Below are 15,147 nucleotides of genomic sequence, written 5' to 3'. Positions count from 1 at the left end.
TGGCTTACAGGGGATAAAGTCCAAAAGGCTTAGATCTGGCCTCTGGTTAGCTTCCCAAACCATATCTCTTACTATTTAGTTCAACGCCTACTCAGAGCAGGTACTCAATAATGTAACAAATGTTAGCTATTATCACTGTTAGAACTGTCCCCATCATCACCACATATTCCCATTCCATCCATGGCTACAACTACAAAGTACTACTTGCAGTGCCCTGAGATGCCAGACATCCTCTCAACTCTAGGTTTGAGTTGGCCTGGCAAATTCCTATTCATCTTTGAAGATGCAACTCAAACATGTATCTGAGTCACCTGTGTGAAACCCCTTTTCTCACCTCCCTTCCTTAAATAATTTCTCTTTCCATTTCCATAGGATACTGTAGGTCCCTTTACCACTGCATTCACTACCATATTACCTTCACTCCAGGTAGATTCACTCGAGACCACAGATTCCTTGAGGAAAGGACTATATCATTTTTACCTATGCAGACCTGTTGCCCAGGTACCAATTTTTGAACTAATGAAAGTATTTGTCCAGGTGCGTGGGCACCTCCAAGGACAGGGGACTCAAGATCTCTGAAGGAAGCTCTTACCATCTACTAGCTCAGAAAATTCTTTCTGATGTTGAGCAAGATGTCTCTGTACCTTTAATGCCACTAGGACCACAAAGAATAAATTGAATCTTTTTCACATGTCAACCCTTCAAACACTGATTCATAAAACATTTATGTAGTGCTATGTGCCCTAAAAGTATGGGATACACCAAGGTCAACCAGAGAGAGTCCCTGCTCTTAGGTAACTCACATTCTGATACAGAAGAAAGATATAAATATATTTATAAAACAAAAGATAAGGGCAGTAACAGAGAAGCACAGAGGGTTGTAGAAGAACATATGAGGGGTACATATCCAACCCCGGGGCCATGGAAGGCCTCCTAGAGGAGCTGCCGCTTTGGCTAAGACTTTAAAGGATGAACAGAAATTGTCCAAGGGAGAGAGGGAAGTGCAATAGGGCCAGACATGAAAAATGCATAGAACTGAGAGAGTCTGGTATGTACAGCTGAGTGAGCGGCATGTCTTCTCTTCTTCAGGCGAAATATTCCCAGTTCCTTCCCCTCAATCATCATGACTAGAGTTTTAGTTCTTTCACCATTCTGGTGTTTCTCATTTGAACATAAACCAGGTCAGTCCTCAGAACTGAAATATTGTCATGATCTATTCAGCACGCAGTAGGGGAGCCTATCCCCTCCTGAACTCAGATACTTAGTTTATCCTTGTCTTAGCACACTCATGCAGTTGCTTCTTTATATATGTGACAGACACACACTACCTTCCAGGGTTACTGTTTTAGGAATTACATGATGGACAACAGGAATGATCCTAGAAATTTAAAAACTTACCTAAGTCTTAGAAAATATGTGTTTAAGGGAATGTCAGAGGTAGCCATATGCACAGAATTGGAGTAGATATGTTTTGTATATTGTTCTGGTTCTCTGTTACTGTGTAGCAAACCACCTTAAAACTCAGTGGCTTAAAATACCAATATATATTTTGCTGATTAACACGCATTTTGAGCAGAACTGAGAGGGAGCAGTTCATCTCTCCTTCACTCAGGGTCAGCTGGGACAGCTCAAAGCCTGGGGCTGGAATCATCTGAAGAGTCACACACTCAAATTCTGGGCAGTTGATGCAGCTGCAGCCTCGGGACCTCAGGTGAGGTTGTGGTAGGAACATCTATACATGGCCTTTCCACATGGCTGACTGGCTTCCAAGGGTAAGCATCCCAGGACTAAGGATAAGGAAGAAGCTCTATTGCCTTTTGTGGGTCACTCCTTGAAGTCATATAGCTTCATGTCCACCATAGTAACAGTCTTGCCCAGATTCAAGGGCAAGGAACAAAGATCCCACCTCTTGAGGAGAGTCAGTGTCACATTGTAAGAAAAGCAGGTGGGATGAGATATATTGGTGTTAACATCTTTGGAAAATACAATAATCTGCCACATAAATAAAACTCAAAACTGAATTAAATACCCACCCCCCCAAGAACAGAAGGTAGTCTGCTTTAGGATGAAGGGTATTCAGATTGGCTTATTATCATTACTACTCCTCCAGAACACGTTTGGAGTCTTTTAAAGTCTCTTTTCTTTTAAAGCAAGCATAAACTTGTATTTTCCTTATTACAAAAGTATTTCAGGGGCACCTGGGTGGCTCAGTCGGTTAAGCGGCTGCCTTCGGCTCAGGTCATGATCCTGGGGTCCCGGGATCGAGCCCCACATCTGGCTCCCTGCTCAGTGGAGAGCCTGCTTCTCCCTCTCCCTCTGCCTACTTGTGCTCTCTATCTCTCTGTCAAATAAATAAATAAAATCTTAAAAAAAAAAAAGTATTTCATGTTTATTACAGAAAATCTGAAAAACATAGAAATGCAAGAGAGAAAGAAATATAATTCCCTGTAATCCCACAATCCAGGGATATCTACTATTTAATACTTTAATGCATCTCTTTAGTTATTTACTCATGTGTTTAATTAAATGTCCTTCCTTCCCTCCTTACACCCTTCCTTCCCTCCTTACGCCCTTCCTCCCTTCCATTTACATATTTATTGGGCAGATGCCATGTGCCAGCGCTAGTCTATATGCTAAAGTACAGTGGTATTTAAGACAGGTGGGATCTCTGCTCTCAAGAAGTTTACATTCTAGTTGGGGGAGACCAGGCCAGTGTGACTGAAGTGTAGTAAACAATGCAGAGGAAGAGTAAAAACTGAAGTTGTAGAACTAGACCAAGGCCAGATCAAGTAGGCCATAGTAAAGAATTTAAATTTCACTTTAAGTGCAAATGGATGTCTTGGGAGAGTTTTCAGCAGAAGAACAATACGATCTGATTTAAAATTTAAAAGACTACCTTGGATGGCTGCAGGGGCAATGGATGACTATTACAGTAGCCAGGAAATGAGACAGTGATGGCTTACACAAGGGTAGGCAATGTGAAAACAGAACACATTTTCCAGTTATATTTTTAAAATAAAACCAGAAGAATGGCTAACAGATGTGATGTGAGGAATGAGGAGAAAAAAGAAATAAGGATGATTCTAGGTTTTTAGCTTCAGCAATTGGGTGGATGATGGCATCACAGTGGCTACTAGGCGAGGAACTGGTATGGAAAAAGAAATAAAGAATTACATATTGCCCATATTAAAGGTTGAGATTTCTACTAGACACTGAAGTGGTATGTCAAACATATAGTTGATTATACAAATCTAGAGCTCAAAGATGAGGTTAGAACTGAAGACGGATGTTTTGAAATCATCAGCATAAATATCAATAATCATGATATTATATGAGATCACCTAGGAGAGAATATAGAGAAGGTAGCCCAGGACTAAAAGAGTGGCTAGGGCCCCCTCTTCCTCAGCACTGCCTGCAGAGGTGGCAGCCATCTCCTACTCTGCATCATGGCTGCCCTCAGACCCCTGGTAAAGCCCAAGATCATTAACTTTTTAATGGACCAAGAAGTTCATCTGGCATAAGTCAGACTGATACATGAAAATTAAGTGCAACTGGTGGAAACCCACAGGTATTGACAATAGGGTACACGGAAGATTCAAGGGCCAGATCTTGATGCCCAACATTGGTTACAGGAACAACAAGAAAACAAAGCTGCCCAGTGGCTTCCTGAAGTTCCTAGTCCACAACATCAAGAAGCTTTAAGTGCTGGGGAGCCTGGGTGGCTCAGTTGGTTAAACATCTGACTCTTGGTTTCAGCTCAGGTTATGATCTCAGGGTCGAGATCCCTCAGCCAACTTTGCACTCAGCAGGGAGTCTTGCTTCTCTCCTTTTCCCTCTGCCCCTCCCCCACTTGTGTACACGTGTGCACGCATACTCTCTCTCTCTCTCAAATAAATAAAATCTTAAAAAACAAAAAAGAAGCTTGAAGTGCTGACATGCAACAAATCTTACTGTGCAGAGATTGCTCACAATGTCTCCTCTAAGAACCACAAAGCCATTGTGGAAAGAGCAGCCCAGCTGGCCATCAGAGTCACCAATCCCAATGCAGGCTGCACAGCGAAGACAATGAATAGATAGCTTATGTGCATATCATATTTGTTTTAATAAAACCATAAAACTACACACACACACACACACACACACACAGAGTGTCCAGTGAGGTAAGGAAGAAGGCTGAGGGAATTTCCTTTTATATAAAGGAAAAGTGGGAAGCCCAAACAAGTGTTTCACAAAGAAAAAAGCAAATATTGTGTGGAATGCTACTGAGAGGTCAAATAATAAGATAGAAATGTATTTACTGGATTTAGCAAGATGAAGGTGACTGGTGACCTTGACAATAGCAGTTTCTATGAAATGAAGGGAAGGAATACCTAACTGGAACGGGAGGAAAAGAGAGGGAGGTAAGCATAGACAGAGCAGAGACATTCAAGTGGTTTTGATATGAAAGGGAACCAAAAAATGATTCAATAGCTGGACACAGGGTCAGGGAGAAGTAATTTTTAAAGGAGGGGAGTTATTTGAGTATGTGTGTAAGCTGATAGCAGTGAATGAGTATAGTGACTTTCTAAAGACTGGTGGAGCAAGTGACTGCGCTGGAGTATGTAACTGTAGGCTTGAGTCTTTGAGAGGAATTGGGACATTTCTTCCACAATAATAGGAGGAAGATGATAGTGGTAAAAAGATGAGGCAGTTTCTTACTAACTTCTTCTATATTCTTAGTGAAATATTGAAGATATCACTGAGGAGAAGGGGATATGAGGCAAAAAAGATATAAAAAGAAATCTAAAAAGAGCAGCAAGTGTGAAATAATAGTTCTGGAGAATGGAAATTGAAACTGTCAGGGAAATGTAACAGTACTGTCTTATGGCACTGAGTGGTTATTCGAGATTTTTGTTCAATAATTTAAAAGTGAGATCATTTAACAAAGGGATATAATTTCTATGAGCAATATTTATCTACTCAGTTCAGGCACAGGATACACAGATAATTGAGCTTGATCAGAGTTGAATATTGCTCAGAAAGCAAGGGGCAAGGACTTTAAGGATATTTTATGGGTGGGTGGGGGTTATTATCATTTTGAGCCACAGATTACAAACTTTGTAACAAAGGAAAAGAAGTGAGGCAAAATGTACTTCCTTCCAGTCTTTTTTTTATTGTTTATAAAATTGATATCACATTACATAAAGTTTTGTCTAACATTTTCCCATTTCAATAGTCTTCAAAATATTATTTTATTTATTTATTTTTTAAAGGTACTCAACCAGAGATCATGTTTCCTTTATTTTATTGTATGTTTTAAAGTAAGCCCAATGTGGGGCTCGAATTCACGACCCTGAGATCAAGAGTCACATGTTCTACTGACTGAGCCTGCCAGGCATCCCTCAAAATATTATTTTAAATGGCAACAGTACATTTCAACACATAGATATATCACAGTATATGTTAACAATCTCCCTTCTGTGAAACATTTAGATCATTTAAAAATCTTTATCACGTGTAACACTCTCACATGTGTAACATACTTATAAAACATCTTTTCCCTGTCTCTGATTACTTTTTTAGGAAGTATTCCTAGGAGCGCAATTACTGGAGTCAAAGAAGATGTATATTTTTTTAATTAAAAAAATAACTGAAACAGCTTCAAGGTACAGAAAAGTTTGAAGGACAATACAAAAAACTTTTTTTATCTCTGAACCGTTTGAGTAAATTGCTGACATGAAGTTCCATTATTCCCAAGTACTCTAGTGCATCTTTCCTACAAAGATATTCATTTGGATTATATGCCTTGACCAAATGGAATTTATCACAGGAATGCAAGGTTGATTCAACATATGGGAACCAATGTACTAGACCATACTAATACAATAAAGGAGAAAAACCACATGGTCATTTCAAGAGATTCAGAAAAAAAAAATCTGAAAATTCCAACATCTTTTCATGATAAAAACACTCAGCAAACTAGGAATAGAAGGGAACTTCCTCAGATTTAAAAAGGGCATCCAGGGTGCCTGGGTGGCTCAGTTGGTTAAGCGACTGCCTTCGGCTCAGGTCATGATCCTGGAGTCCCTGGATCGAGTCCCACATCGGGCTCCCTGCTCAGCAGGGAGTCTGCTTCTCCCTCTGACCCTCCCCCCTCTCATGTGCTCTCTCTCATTCTCTCTCTCTCAAATAAATAAATAAAATCTTAAAAAAGAAAAAAAAATAAAAAGGGCATCCACACAAAACTCCAGCAAATTCTATAATTAATGGTAAAAAACTAAAAGCTCTTTTCCTAAGATCAGGAACAAAACAAGGTTATCTGCTCTCTCCACTTCTATGCAGCAGTGTACTGGAAGTTCTATTCAGGGCAACTAGGCAAGAAAAACAAGTAGAAGGCATCCAATTGATAAGGAAGACATAAAACGATCCCTATTTGCATATGACATGATTGTGTACACAGAAAGCCCTAACAAATCCACATATGCACACACAAACTACTACAGGTGAAAAAACAAGCTCAGCAATGTTGCAGGATACGATAACAATATGCAAAAATCATTGTTATTTCTATAAATTAGACTTGAGAAATCAAAAAAACAAAATTAAGAAAATTCAATTTACAATACCATCAAAACTGTAATACTTATGAATACATTTAACAAAAGAAGTCAAGATTTGCACACAAACTATAAAACATCATTGAAAGAAATAAGAGACTTAAATAAATGGGAAGACATCCTATGTTCATGGATTGGAAGACAATATTAAAGATAGCAATACTCTTCATAAGGTTATAAATTAGCATAAAATCATCTAACTTAAGTTTTTAAATATTTTATTACCAAAATAATGTTTATTGTAGATCATATGCAAAATAGAAGTGAATACAAAGAAAAAAATAAAGAAAGCAATACTCTCCAAAGTGATCTGTGGATTCAATGGAATCCCTTTCAAAATCCCAGATAATTTTTGCAGAAATTGATAAGCTGATCCGAAAATTCAAAGGATGTTATTAAAAAAATGAAAACACAACCCACAGAATGGAAGAAAATTGTAAACTATGTATTCAGTAAGGGTCTAGTACCCAAAATACATAAGGTACTCTTATAACTCAATGATAAAAAGGCAAATAACACAATTTAAGAATGGGAGAAGGATCTGAACAGACATTTCTCCTACGAAGATATATAAATGGGCAATAAGCACATGAAAGATGTTCAACATCCCTGGTCACTAGGGAAATGCAAATCAAAACCACAATGAGATATCACTTCACATCCAGCAAGATGGCTATAATCAAAAGGAAGGACAATCACCAGTACTGGTAAGGATATAGAGAAAATTGATGGTGGGACTGTAAAATGGTACCACCACTTTGAAAACCAGTCTGGTAGCTCCTCGAAAGGTTAAAGGCAAAAAAATAAAATTAAAAAAAATTTTAAAAAAAAGGTTAAATGGAGAATCACCAGGTGACCTAGCAATTCTACTTCTAATAAATATATATCCACACAAAAACTTGCACACTAATGTTCATAGAAGCATTGTGCATAAAAGCCAAAGAGTGGAAGCAACCCAAAGTCCATTAATTGATAAATGAATAAACAGAATGTGGTATATCTATGTAATGGAATATTATTCAGCCTAAGTCAAAGAAGCCAGACATAAAAGGTCACACACTGTAGGATCCATTGCTATGAAATGTCCAGAATAGGCAAATCCACAGAGACAGAGAGTAGATTAGTGCTTGTCAGAGGCGAGGTGGAGGGAGTAATGAGGAGAGACAGTTAATGGGAATGAAGTTTCTCTTTGGGGTGATGAAAATGTTCTGTAATTAGATAATGGTGATGGCTTCACAATTTTGTAAGTGTACTTAAAACAACTAACTTACATACTTTAAAATGGTTAATTTTATGGCATGTGAATTAAATCTATAAAATAAAAAGATATTCACCTATGTATCCACAATACTACCAACAAAGTCAGGATATTAACATTGATTTACCATATAATCCTCAGACCTCATTTAAGTTTTCTAAGTGTCCCAATAATATCATAAATGTAAGCATACACACACACAAAACCATCCAGTCCAGAATCATACATTGTATTTAGTTGTCATGTCTTTGTGGTCTCCTTCAATCTTAAACAGTTCTCTAGTCTTTTATTATTTATTATAAATATGTGTTGAATATCAGAATCAATCCTAAGAATTAATTCTTATACATTTAAATAGCTGTAATTAATAATTCACAGATCCTTCTGGAATAGCACTGTCCAATTAGCAGCCACTAGTCTTATATGGCTACTGAGCACTTGAAATAAACCTAATCTAAATTGAGATATACACCTTATTTCAAGACATGAAACATTTCATTAATAAATTTTTATACTGATTACATGTTGAAATAATATTTGAATATATTGGGTTAAATAAAATATATTATTATAATTGATTTTACCTATTTCTTTTTAACATGGCCTTTCTTAATGTGGCTACCAAAATTTTTTAAATTACATACATACTCATATGATATTTCTACTGGACAGTGCTGTTCCATGAGTTTCTGGGTTAGCAATTGGAAATAAAGAGGTCAAAAGACTGAGGACTAGATATATGGCCTCCTAGAGTAAGGACAGTAAATAAAAATCCTTGCATAGCTCTAAAATTTTGCTAGCTAGAGGAATCATCCATTCAAATGCATGCCATAAAAGAGACATGAGGAAATACAGGCATCGAAGAATACATTATCTTAGTGAACTGTCTTTTTAAAATGTCTCCAGGGGTCTGTACTCTCTAATCCTGCTCTAACATTATGCATGTCTGCACAGAGGAGGACAAAAGCTACAGTGCTGTCACTTGTTTTCTCTATGGACAGCTAACTTATTTGCTCGCCTCTTTATTCCACCTAGTCAGTTTGAATCCTCTGGCCTAAATTACAATCTCCAGAGATTTGTAATCTCTTTTTTTCCCTTTGGTCTCTTATATCAATAGCACCCTCTAGTAATGTACTCTTTCCTCAAATCTGAAGTGTCTCTGGGTGAAGAGAAGTAAGCATTTAGTTAATTTTGTTATTACTGACCTGCATTTCATATTTCAGAGTCATGTGGAAGCACCAGGATCCCATTCCTACCACTGAAATTAAAACAAACAAATAAAAAAAGACGATTAGCATGAAATTCTTTGGGGCTGGCCAGAGTGACGTGAGAAGATAATAAGACAATGCAAAGCACTGAATTTTAAGAACAAAGTTTATGAAATCTATGGCAGGATACAGCAGACTCTGCATAAGTTCTATAATTGATGAAATTTTGGTATAGAAAAAAAACCCCGGGCGCCTGGGTGGCTCAGTTGGTTAAGCGACTGCCTTCGGCTCAGGTCATGATCCTGGAGTCCCTGGATCGAGTCCCGCATCGGGCTCCCTGCTCGGCAGGGAGTCTGCTTCTCCCTCTGACCCTCCCCCCTCTCATGTGCTCTCTCTCATTCTCTCTCTCTCAAATAAATAAATAAAATCTTAAAAAAAAAAAAAAAAAAAACCCAAGTACAGAATAAATTCTAATAAATTCCTTCCACTAAGTGGATTTATTGAATTAATTAATATTCTCCATTTTTTCTGTAAAATATACTACCTGATACTCAGAATAAGCTTTTTTTTTTTTTTTTTTTAAAGGAGACAGAAGTTTATTGACTACACTGCAAGGGAGTGGTGGACAGGGCAGCAAAGGAGAGACTGCCTCTCAGGATAAGCTTTACAGCTTAAACATTACAGGATAATGCTTACAGCTAGTTAGCTACTCTAGTACTTCCTTGCACATTTATCCAAATAGCTGAATTGTATACTTACTAAGAGCCAGACAGTTATATTTGTTCCCAAACCTGTTAATGCCACTGTATTAAGTTATCAGAAATATGATTGCAAAAAGTGAGCTGCTGTTTCTACAAAAACTATTTAAAATGCTTAAAACAGACTCAATAAAAGAGAGTTGCTAATAAAAATTGCTGTTGAATTAAGTGTGGGTAAGATACCTGTTAGGTTGAGAAAAATAGTAAAAATCTAGAGATTCCATATTTAGGTCTCAAAGTTCTTCCCAAGTGCCTCTATTTTAAATAAACTATTTTCATTTTAGGGTTTTTAAAAATTTTTGTTTTTTAATGCGAGAAAAGCTAAGTAGAACTATAATTAGGATCCCAAAGCCATGCCATATATCAAATAACTGTCAAAGATTATTTAACTATGTTTTAATTAAAAAAAAATTTAAGGTAGGTATATACATAATTTTACAATAATTCTGTTTTGAATTTTTAAAAATTAGCTGACCAAATTATCAGTCCCTATTACACCTGACAAAAAGGCTTCTACATTAAGTTCAATTCAACAAGCATTTACTGAGCACCTCCTATTTGCCAAATTCAGTTACAGTTACAAAGATAAGATCTAATCATTGGCCTTAATAAAGCATATAGTCTAACGGAAGAGACAGGCAGATAAGATGCCAGTAGGTGGAGATATGATAAAGAGATATACAGAGTACCATAGGAGAACAGTAGAGGGCACTTATGAAGGAAGAGAAAAGAAACCAGGGGCGTTAGCCTTAAGGATGTATAAGAGTTGGCCTAACAAACATGGTAAATGGAGGTGTCACTAAATAATTTGTACAAAGCCACTTGAGAAAAATTTCAAAAATTTGTTACTCTTACTTTTTAAAAAAGATTTTATTTATTTATTTGAGCACGCATGTGCAACACGAGTGGGGGGAGGGGCAGAGGAGGAAGAAAAGGGAGAGAATCTCAAGCAGACGCCAAGGTGAGCATGGAGTCCGGGACAGGGCTTGATCCCATGACCCTAAGATCATGACCTAAGCCAGAACCAAGAGTTGGATGCTTAACCGACTGAGCCACCCAAGTGTCCCTTGTTACTCTAGCTTTTTTTTTTTTTTTTTTAAGATTTATTTACTTATTTGAAAGAGAGAGCACAAGCAGAAGGGTCAGAGGAAGAGGGAGAGAACCTCAAGACTCCAAGCTGAGCACAGAGCCCAAGACAGGGCCCGATCTCACGACCCTGAGATCATGACCTGAGCAGAAACCAAAAGTTAAAAAAAAAAAAAAAAAGAAACCAAAAGTTGATGGCTTAACCAACTGCACCACCCAGGTGCCCCATTACTCTTGCTTTTTTTTTTTAAAAAATCACTAAATACATTATCACATTATTTTTTACTATTCAACATGAGATGACAGAAGTAAACAGTTACTGCACTCATTTTACTAAAGAAATAAGGAGGCAGGGGTGGGTGGCTCAGTCGGTTAAGCATCTGCCTTCAGCTCAGGTCATGATCCCAGGGTCCTGGGATCAAGCCCCACATTGGGCTCCCTGTTCAAGCAGGGAGTCTGCTTCTCCCTCTCCCTCTGCCCCTTCTCGTGCCCTCTCTTTCTCTCGCTCATTCTCTCTCAAATAAATAAACAAAACCTTAAAAAAAAAAAAGGAAAAAGAAATGAGGAAGCAGAATGGTTGATGTCTTTTTTCCAAAGGAGAAATTAGAAAGTGCAAAGGTGGGTAAATTAATGGAAGGAAGGGGGAGCCCACAAACTCTGTGAGTTAAAGTCATATAATATACTATGAAATAAAAAAAATAAAATGCAGTGGGATGACTATTCATTCTGAAAAGTAGACTGGCCACTTAATCGTGCTTTACTCAAGAACTGTTTTTGTCCAAACCTTTTCAAATATGCTCTTGTACTCTTTATTATATATATGCATTAAAAGTCTGATTTTCAGAGATCTCTACAACTTACTTCAACAATCTACTTAGAATGCAAAGAAATGTATAGAAGAGCATCACCTTTCTCTACACAATGTTTTCTATTTTGCCGCTTTAAAGCAAACATCAGTTTTTGCTAAAGTTTATCAGCTTTATTGAGATATAATTCACATACTATAAAATTAATTTAAGGTGCACAATTCAATTGTTCTTAAATGTTCAGACTGCGCAACCATCATCATTATCTAATTTTAGAACAGTTTCATCAACCCAAAGAGAAATCTGATATCTATTAGTAGTCACTCCCTATTTCTACTCAAATCTCCCCACTCCTTAGCCCTAGACAACCACTAATGTATTTTCTGTCTTTATAGATTTGCCTGTTCTGGACTTTTATTATAAATGGAATCATACAATATGTAGTCTTTTCTGTCTGGTTTCTTTCACTTAGCATTATTTTCAAGGTTCATTCATATTATAGCATATATCAATAATTCATTTCTTGCATGGATGAAGAATATTCTATGAACTTACTACATTTTATTTATCCATTCACCAGTTGATGGACCTTGTTACAAATTGCATGCTGTGTCCCCACCCCACCAATTTATATGTTGAAGCTGTAACCCCAAATGTGATAGTATTAGGCATGGAGCCTTTAGAAGGTAATTAGGTTTAGATGAGGTTATGAAGGTAGGGCCCCCATGATGGGATGAGTGTCCTGAGAAGACGAGGAAAAGATAGGACCTCACTCTCAATCTGCCTGCATGCATCAGGAGAGGCCATGTGAGGACAAGCAGAAGGCAGCCGTCTGCAAGCCAAGAAGATCTCATTAGGAACCGAATCAGCCAGCACCTTAATCCTGGACTTTCCAGCCTCCAGAACTGTGAGAGATAAATGTCTGTTGTTCAAGCCACCCAGACTATGGTATTCTGTTATAGCAGCTCAAGCTAAGATAGACATTTAGGTTTTTTCTGCATTTTGGCTATTCTGAATAACACTACTGTGAACATTCACGTGCAAGTTTTTGTGCAGACTTGTTTTCATTTCTCTTGGGTATACATACCTAAGAGTGGAATTTGTGGGTCATATGATAACTCTGTGTTTAGCATTTTGAAGAACTGCCAAAGTGTTTTTCAAAAGCAGCTGCATCATTTTACACCCCCATGAGCAATATATGAATTTCTCCACATCCTCCCAATATTTGTTATTGGCTGTCTTTCGGATTATAGCCATCCTAATGTACTGAAGTGGTATTCACTGTGGTTCTGATTGGCATTTCCCTAATGACGGCTGCATGCCCCCCTCTTTTTTTCTTGTAGAATGCTCTATATTATAGACTTGTCTATTTTTTAATGGACTTTTTAAAAGCAGCTTTAGGTTCACAACAAAATTGAGGTACAAAGATTTTCCATACAAACTCTGCCTCCTCACGTGCACAGCCTTCCTCACTATCAAGATCCCCTACCACAACGGTACATTTGTTACAACTGATGCACCTACATTGGTATATCATTATCACCCAAAGTCCACAGCTTATATTTTATGGTTCACTCTTGGGTATGGACAAATTTTATAAAGACATGTATTCACCGTTATATTATAGAGAATGGTTTCATTACCCTAAATTCTCTTTGCTTTGCCATTTCATCTCTCTTTCTATCTGAACCCTGGCAACCACTGCTCTTTTTACTGTCTTCATAGTTTTGCCTTTTTCACAATATTATATACTTGGAATCATATAGTATATAGCTTTTTTTCAGTTAGCAATAGGTATTCTTTCACTTAATAATAGGCATTTAAGGTTCCTTCTTGTCTTTTCATTGTTTGATACCTCACTTCTTTTTAGCACTGAATAAATATTTCATTGTCTAAAGGTCTAACAGTTTACCTATCCACTCACCTACTAAAGGACATCTAAGTTGCTTCCAAGCCCAGCCTTGTAAATAAAGCTGCTATAAATACCTGTGTGCAGGTATTTGTGTGAAGATAAGCTTTCAACCCTTTTGGGTAAATACCAATAAGTGTGACTGCTGAATCATATGGTAAGCGTATACTTAATTTTGTAAGAAACCATCAAACTGTCTTCCAAAGTGGCTATACCATTTTGCATTCCCACCACTAATGAATGAGAGTTCCTGCTGCTGCACAACCCCAAGTCCTTTTTAACAAATATTTACTGGGCCCTCAACAACATTCCAAGCATTTCCTCTGGGATAAATGAGTGAACAAGAGAGATAAGGTTCCTGTCCTCAGAACTTTAAGCCATTAAAAATATGAAAGGGGCCATTTCCGAACACAGGAACTACAACCTCATCTGGGGAGTCAGAAGAGGGCTACTGGGGGAAGTAACACATAAGACAGGGCTTGAAGAATAAACAGAAGTTAAGCAAGTAAAAGGATTTTTTTTTAAACAAATGAGACCATTCTATGTAGAAGGATCCTGCAGATGTAAAGTCAAGGTAGTGCATTAAAAAAACTGAAAGAACTTGGCTTACACCATGAACAATGTTGGAATAGGGATCCAGTCAGTGAGTAGATTGGCATGATTTGTAGGCAGCAGACTAAGAAGAGCATTTAAAGTCATGTTAAAATCTGATTCAGATTTGGACTTTGTATTAAAGACTAAGTTGTTGAAAAACTATACACATATACCCAAATGTATGTATACACACATATACACATGCATACATACAGGGACTAATATAATCAGTTTTGCATTTTTAAAAATATTGCTCTAATTACAAGGCAGGAAAATGTCTAAAGGAGTGGTCTCTCAACTTTGATAGCAACAAAAAAAAATTTTTAGCAACCCCATATATGATATTTATTTACAAACTGTATATACACTACTGTGTTAAGATACTACATATTTTTTAAAACACATAAAATAGAAATTTAGATGAGGTAAAGAAAGAGGTAACATATATACAAATAGAAGTTACAAAGTTTTCTTGGTGCACTTCAACAGATCATTTTCCTTACCACTTGGGCTGTGAGTATTCTACTTGGCAGCCACTAGTTTAAATGAGAGACTAAATTTGCAAGGCATACATGGAGCTTCATAATCTGGCTCTACTCATTTCTTTTATTGCAGCTTGTAGTTCAGTCACACCTGACTGCTTACCTGACTGGTCTGTTATCTCACACTATCAACTTCTAGTCTCCTCTGCCTTTGCTGGTCTTGTGATTACCCTGTCCTTTCAGCCTGGAATACTTATACCCTGCCTCCAATCCTATAATCTGTGTCTCTGGTTATTGAAATGTTATACAACTTTGGGGCACCTGGTTGGCTCAGTTGGAAGAGCATAAGACTCTTGATCTTGGGGTAGTGAGTCCTAGCCCCACGATGGGAGTAGAGATTACAAAACGAACAAACAAACAAAAAAACCCTTAAAAAAAAAACCCACGAAA

At 37.4% G+C, this 15,147-nt stretch overlaps 1 protein-coding gene across 8 annotated transcripts in view; it reads right to left on the bottom strand.

Annotated features, from left to right (window-relative positions):
* Positions 1-15,147, bottom strand: part of ACER3 (alkaline ceramidase 3) — a 148,828-nt gene that overhangs the window by 61,203 nt on the left and 72,478 nt on the right. For 7 of the 8 annotated variants that reach the window (XM_032426964.1, XM_032426967.1, XM_032426966.1 and 4 more), the window contains one exon: positions 9,060-9,112. The exons of the other annotated variant lie outside the window; for it this stretch is intronic. In XM_032426964.1, coding sequence (XP_032282855.1) covers positions 9,060-9,112 — 53 coding nt within the window. The remainder of the gene's footprint in view (positions 1-9,059; positions 9,113-15,147) is intronic. 8 annotated transcript variants of the gene reach the window in all.

This window comes from Phoca vitulina, unplaced genomic scaffold, assembly GCF_004348235.1.
Source record: "Phoca vitulina isolate PV1807 unplaced genomic scaffold, GSC_HSeal_1.0 scaffold36, whole genome shotgun sequence".
Lineage (NCBI taxonomy): Eukaryota > Metazoa > Chordata > Mammalia > Carnivora > Phocidae > Phoca > Phoca vitulina.
The sequence above is the reverse complement of the archived record's forward strand: the minus strand, read 5'-3'. Positions and strand labels throughout refer to the sequence as shown.